Source organism: Salmo salar, chromosome 02 (genome assembly GCF_965601325.2).
Source record: "Salmo salar chromosome 02, fSalSal1, whole genome shotgun sequence".
Classification (NCBI taxonomy): domain Eukaryota; kingdom Metazoa; phylum Chordata; class Actinopteri; order Salmoniformes; family Salmonidae; genus Salmo; species Salmo salar.
This window is the reverse complement of record NC_138292.1, coordinates 76,620,001-76,626,897: the sequence shown is the minus strand read 5'-3', so window position 1 is coordinate 76,626,897 and position 6,897 is coordinate 76,620,001. Positions and strand designations below refer to the sequence as shown.

The 6,897-nt window shown below is 46.9% G+C and overlaps 1 protein-coding gene across 1 annotated transcript in view; it reads left to right on the top strand.

Moving 5' to 3' along the window:
* Window positions 1–3,655: 3,655 nt before the first annotated feature.
* Window positions 3,656–6,897, top strand: part of LOC106592431 (uncharacterized) — a 4,381-nt gene continuing 1,139 nt past the window's right edge. The window contains exons 1-3 of the mRNA XM_014183780.3: window positions 3,656–4,502; window positions 5,603–5,636; window positions 6,325–6,897. The exon at window positions 6,325–6,897 is cut by the window's right edge and continues 1,139 nt beyond it. Of these exons, the coding sequence (XP_014039255.1) occupies window positions 4,275–4,502; window positions 5,603–5,636; window positions 6,325–6,734 (672 nt within the window). The 5' untranslated portion in view covers window positions 3,656–4,274 and the 3' untranslated portion in view covers window positions 6,735–6,897. The remainder of the gene's footprint in view (window positions 4,503–5,602; window positions 5,637–6,324) is intronic.

Genomic DNA, 6,897 nt, shown 5'->3' with positions numbered 1-6,897 from the left:
TCTGTCTACTGTCAGGACAGTAGAGTGGTGGATGACCGGACAGGACAACAGAGTGGTGGATAACAGGACAGTAGGGTGGTGGATAACAGGACAGTAGAGTGGTGGATGACAGGACAGTAGAGTGGTGGATGACAGGACAGGACAGTAGAGTGGTGGATGACAGGACAGTTGAGTGGTGGATGACAGGACAGGACAGTAGAGTGGTGGATGACAGGACAGGACAGTAGAGTGGTGGATGACAGGACAGGACAGTAGAGTGGTGGATGTCAGGACAGGACAGTAGAGTGGTGGATGACAGGACAGGACAGCAGAGTGGTGGATGACAGGACAGGACAGTAGAGTGGTGGATGACAGGACAGGACAGCAGAGTGGTGGATGACAGGACAAGACAGTAGAGTGGTGGATAGCAGGACAGGACAGTAGAGTGGTGGATGACGGGACAGTAGAGTGGTGTATGACAGGACAGGACAGTAGAGTGATGGATGACAGGACAGGACAGTAGAGTGGTGGATGACAGGACAGGACAGTAGAGTGGCGGATGACAGGACAGAACAGTAGAGTGGTGGATGACAGGACAGGACAGTAGAGTGGTGGATGACAGGACAGGACAGTAGAGTGGCGGATGACAGGACAGAACAGTAGAGTGGTGGATGACAGGACAGGACAGTAGAGTGGCGGATGACAGGCCAGAACAGTAGAGTGGTGGATGACAGCACAGGACAGTATAGTGGTGGATGACAGGACAGTATAGTGGTGGATGACAGGACATGACAGTAGAGTGGTGGATGACAGCACAGGACAGTAGAGTGGTGGATGACAGCACAGGACAGTATAGTGGTGGATGACAGGACAGTATAGTGGTGGATGACAGGACAGGACAGTAGAGTGGTGGGTGACAGCACAGGACAGTAGAGTGGTGGATGACAGGACAGGACAGTAGAGTGGTGGATGTCAGGACAGGACAGTAGAGTGGTGGATGACAGCACAGGACAGTAGAGTGGTGGATGACAGGACAGGACAGTAGAGTGGTGGATGACAGGACAGGACAGTAGAGTGGTGGATGACAGGACAGGACAGTAGATGGCGGATGACAGGACAGAACAGTAGAGTGGTGGATGACAGGACAGGACAGTAGAGTGGTGGATGACAGGACAGGACAGTAGAGTGGCGGATGACAGGCCAGAACAGTAGAGTGGTGGATGACAGCACAGGACAGTAGAGTGGTGGATGACAGGACAGTATAGTGGTGGATGACAGGACATGACAGTATATTGGTGGATGACAGCACAGGACAGTATAGTGGTGGATGACAGGACAGTATAGTGGTGGATGACAGGACAGGACAGTAGAGTGGTGGGTGACAGCACAGGACAGTAGAGTGGTGGATGACAGGACAGGACAGTAGAGTGGTGGATGTCAGGACAGGACAGTAGAGTGGTGGATGACAGCACAGGACAGTAGAGTGGTGGATGACAGGACAGGACAGTAGAGTGGTGGATGTCAGGACAGGACAGTAGAGTGGTGGATGACAGGACGGGACAGTAGAGTGGTGGATGACAGGACGGGACAGTAGAGTGGTGGATGACAGGACAGGACAGTAGAGTGGTGGATGACAGGACGGGACAGTAGAGTGGTGGATGACAGGACGGGACAGTAGAGTGGTGGATGACAGGACAGGACAGTAGAGTGGTGGATGACAGGATAGTATAGTGGTGGATGACAGCACAGGACAGTATAGTGGTGGATGACAGCAGAGGACAGTATAGTGGTGGATGACAGCACAGGACAGTATAGTGGTGGATGACAGCACAGGACAGTATAGTGGTGGATGACAGCACAGGACAGTATAGTGGTGGATGACAGCACAGGACAGTATAGTGGTGGATGACAGCACAGGACAGTATAGTGGTGGATGACAGGACAGGACAGTATATTGGTGGATGACTCCTGGTTGTCTCACATCATCTATCACCCCTCCCTCTGTCCTTCCTTTCCCGCTCTCTTTCTCTCCTTGTGTTGTCCTGCTGATGAGCTGGTCAGTAAATGAGAGCTGATAAAAATACATAGACTCTCCTGGAACAAACAGGGAAGTGTTCACTTTCATGAGGGAAGTTAACATAGTCTACAGTTTGTGGACTTTCTGCTGTCAATATAAACACACACACACACACACACACACACACACACACACACACACACACACACACACACACACACACACACACACACACACACACACACACACACTGTCAGGTGTGCACACACATTTATGTTCTGTCACCAATGCCCCCTCTATCTCTCACTCTCTCTCTTTCTTTCTCTCACTTTGTCTATCTCTTTCTTTCTCTCTCTCTCCCTTCACTTTCTCTTACCTTCTCCTTCCACCCCCTCACTTTTTGTCCTTCCTCTCTCTCTCCACCTCTCTCTCTTTCTAGTCGATACCAACGGGGAAATTCCTTTAGGTGAATCTCCGCACTTACAACCCCTCTCTCCCTTCTTCCCTTTCTCCCTTCTTTCCTTTCTCCTCCCTCTTCGTCCACCCAGACCAAGAATCGAAAGTATAGTGCTAGGGGTTTCCTAAAGATCCAGTAATGGTATGTGGTCCAATTGGCACCCTGTTTCCTATATAAGTGTACTACTTTTGACCAGGGCCCATAGGGCTCACCATATAGGGAATAGGGTGCCATTTAGGATGCAGAGACAGTATCCTGCAAACAGAGTCACCACTGGTCCAGGGGCAGGGCTAAGACAACTCATGACACGTGGTTTGTGTGTGTGGTCTGTCTCCGTATCTCCGTGTGTGTGTGTGTGTGTGTGTGTGTGTGTGGAAGTGTTTAACTATACTTGTGGGGACCAGAAGTCCCCACAATAATAGTAAACCCCCCAAAAATGTGACCATCTGGGGACATTCTGTTGGTCCCCACAAGGTCAAATGCTATTTCTAGGGGGTTTAGAGTTAAGGTTAGAATTAGTGTCAATGATTTGTGTGTGTGTGTGTGTGTGTGTGTGTGTGTGTTCAATCAGAATGGGTGGGTCCTGAATTAATAATATGCCAGTACATATACCCAGCAAAATGCTCTCTAAATCATAATAATAACAACTGTTTACATATTAATCAAATATAATCAATCGTTTATGACACTATTATTTCAGTATTTCTTTGCCAAAGACAAATAATATTTATTGTATCAACCAATCAATCAAACTTTTTTTTGTAAAGCCCTTTTTACATCAGCAATTGTCACAAAGTGCTTTACAGATACCCGGCCTGGACCACAAAGAGCAAGGGAAACGGTTAAATTGTTGGATGGTTGCCATAGAACCAACAGATAACGTTTTGTAACGATGGAATAGCAACATCCTGGGGAAAAGTAGTCCCACGCTAGGCTGGGTTAGTGTTAGTGCCGCTATCACTCTCTCTCTTGTTTCTTCCCCATCTCTGTCTCTCCATCTCTCTCTCTCTTGTTTCCCACCGTACTGCTCCGCTTGAGCAAAGCGAGTCTCTCGCTCTCTTTCGCTCTTTCTTTCTCTCTGGCTTGTTTCTTCCCCCCTCTCTCTCGCTCTCTCTCTCACTCTGTCGTTTCTCTCCCACCTCTCTCTCTCTCTTTCTCTCTCCGTCTCTCATTTCTTTACCCATTCTCTCTCCCCTCCCCCATCTCGCTCTCTCCATCTCTGTCTCTCTCTCTCTCTGTCTCTCTCTCTCCCTCTCTCCATCTCTCTCTCTCTCTTGTTTCCCACCGTACCGCTCCGCTTGCGCAAACCGAAAGCAGCAGCGGAAAGTCTCAGGCAGCTCCTGCTCTCAGTTCACGCTTCACTACACAAAGTGTCATAGCAATGGAGAGGAGGGGACGGAGGAGACGAGAGAGAGAGAGAGGGGGCGAGGGAAACCCGAACCCATGACTTCCGCGTATTTTCCTCTCGCTAGTCTCGCATCTCAAGCCACCCAGCCTCTCGGAGTGGTATAAAAAGACACGGGTTGTTTTGCTTCATTTCAAACTCGGAGCAGGAACGTAATAGCCTACATGCAGCCCAATCCAGTTCGATTTGGATATTAAAGAATTTACCGGTAAACCGAAGTCATAACGTGGTTAGCCACATTTTTTTGGGTCCTCCTGTTTTCTTGCAGTGGACCTTAGCATAGTTCTTCTGACCCGGTTCTTCTGACCGACTTGTGAAACGGATAATTCTGTAGAGCTTCTGGGATCGACACACACACACACACACACACACACTCCAGTTTTCTTCTGGAACTCTGTGATCACCGGGAACCTGAGATGGACGTGGAATCTCAGAAGAGCGCACGCCCCCGTGGACGGTGCCTGGACGTTTTCTTGGTCGGTTCTATCGTTTTGCTCTTCCTGACGGTGGCGACAGTTGTTGTCATGGGAACTTTGGCTCTTGTGGAGCTACGGTCAGAGATCGGAGTTAAGCCTTCTGTTGTGGATATGCAAGGTACATCGGAGACGCACCACGGCGTGCCCCGGTCCATGCCCGCGTACAAGGTGAGTAATGACTTAAATGTAAAATGTAAATGTACAGTAGCTAATCGCTACTAGTACAGTAGCTATTAATAACGCATTATGACGTTTATTGTCTGACTGAACAAAAAATACAGGGATGTGTTTGTGGATGAAAACGGTTTATTTTGATTCTAAAAGTAGGTCTATATATCAATTAGCTTTCCCTTTAGAGGTGCAGACTGTGGACGGTTTGCAGACTGTGGACGGTTTGCAGACTGTGGACGATTTGCAGACTGTGGACGGTTTATTATAATAGCATACGTTTTAGGTGGAACCTATTGATATCAAATTCTGAAGTTGAGCGTCTGAATGATCAATAATACAGTTTAAAGAGGTCATCTGCGATTGGTACATCCATTTTGGACTTTTAAACCAACCATACATAGGACTACCCATTGACTATTGAAGAATGTAACTTAAATTAGCTTTTTATATTCAACTTCTAGTACCCCATGAAAACTCAAAATATAAGCTTGTTTTGCAGAGTATAGTTTAGACGTCATGGATGGTCAGTCCTTGCCTTCATAGCTCTGTCCATTCATTTTAGTGGTTACATTTCTCTAGCCTCTTCTCTCAGTCGTTCACCAAATAAAGGGTGGGTTGGCCACTTCGTTGTTGTTTGAACTCTAGATGACCCCTTTAAGGATGTAAGTCCACACAACAATACAAGTGTGTAAGCTCCAATGGTAAAAAAAGAGTGCACTTCGTAGGGAATAGGGAGCCAAAGTAGTGCAACACATACATAAGCAATAGGGTGCCAAAGTAGTGCCCTTGAGTGCCAGAGTTGTGCACTATATAAATAGGAAATAGGGAAACAAAGTAGTGCACTTGAGTGCCAGAGTTGTGCACTATATAAATAGGAAATAAAGAATCAAAGTAGTGCACTACATAGGGCATAGGGATTTAAAGTAGTGCACTACATACCTAGGGAATACATTGCCAGAGTAGTGCACTACATAGGGAATAGGTTGCCAGAGTAGTGCATTACATAGGGAATAGGTTGCCAGAGTAGTGCATTACATACAGATGTAGGGTGTGTAACCTCTCTAACTGTCCTCCCTACTCTTCTTCCCCATCCTCAGATGCAGAACTTGGCCTACCTGCAACTCACCTCCGGTAAGTTCAATCACCTTTCAACTGTCATTTTAAACCAAACGTCATGTAGATCAAGTAGTTACAACGAATGATGTTAGACTTCTCTTCTATTTGTATTAGTTGTCCATTGTAGGAGTGTTGATTTATATTTTATTTTTATTTAACCTTTATTTATGTAAGCAAGTCAGTTAAGAACAAATTCTTGTTTACAAGGACGGCCTACACCGATCAGGTCCAACCTGTCCATGTGAACTTATTCATTATTATCTAAAAGGCTAGACTGATCCTAGATCAGCCCTACAACTCTGAGATGCATCAGGGATATGGTGTCGCTCTGGATAAGAGCAACTGCTAAATTACCAAAATGCAATGTTAACGTAGTCCTTGATTAGTGTCCTAACCAAATGGAATGTTAACGTAGTCCTTGATTAGTGTCCTAACCAAATGGAATGTTAAAGTAGTCCTTGATTAGTGTCCTAACCAAATGCAATGTTAACGTAGTCCTTGATTAGTGTCCTAACCAAATGGAATGTTAAAGTAGTCCTTGATTAGTGTCCTAACCAAATGGAATGTTAACGTAGTCCTTGATTAGTGTCCTAACCAAATGGAATGTTAACGTAGTCCTTGATTAGTGTCCTAACCAAATGGAATGTTAACGTAGTCCTTGATTAGTGTCCTAACTGTTGTGTGTTCCTCTCTCCCCCTTCAGCCAAGCTGGAGAACAGCACAATGTCCTGGTCCCAGGTCGAACATGGACTGGAGTCCTCTGTTGGAGATCTGTACAAACACAACCTTCACCAACATACATTGCAAACCAAGCAGGGTGGCTTCTACTTCCTGTACCTGGACCTCCAGCTCACCTGTACTGCCAAATGTGGGCGGGGCATCCTCGTCGTCCAGATTGCAAGTCACGGTGACGAAAAGCTCACATGCCAGGTGGAGCTCCCAGAGTGGTCAGTGTCAAACCCTGTGACAACGGTAACCAGGAAGTGCTGGAGGGTGACACGGCTGGACTCACAGAGCCGGTTGATGGGCCGTATGGTCGTGCAGGAAGCACAGGACACGTTCTGGAAACTGGACGTGAACGGATCCGGAATGGGAGTTTTCTTAGTGGGTTGATATGGGCCACGTTCAGTAGCTAAACCTTGTGAAGCGTTGCAGGTAGAGAAGCCGTGAACAGAGCTGACGTTATTCCTTCATTAAGATGTCAGGGAGGCATATAGTTCTACATTGCTGCTATCTGAACATTCCGAAACGTTGCGTCCTGCTGAACGCACCACTG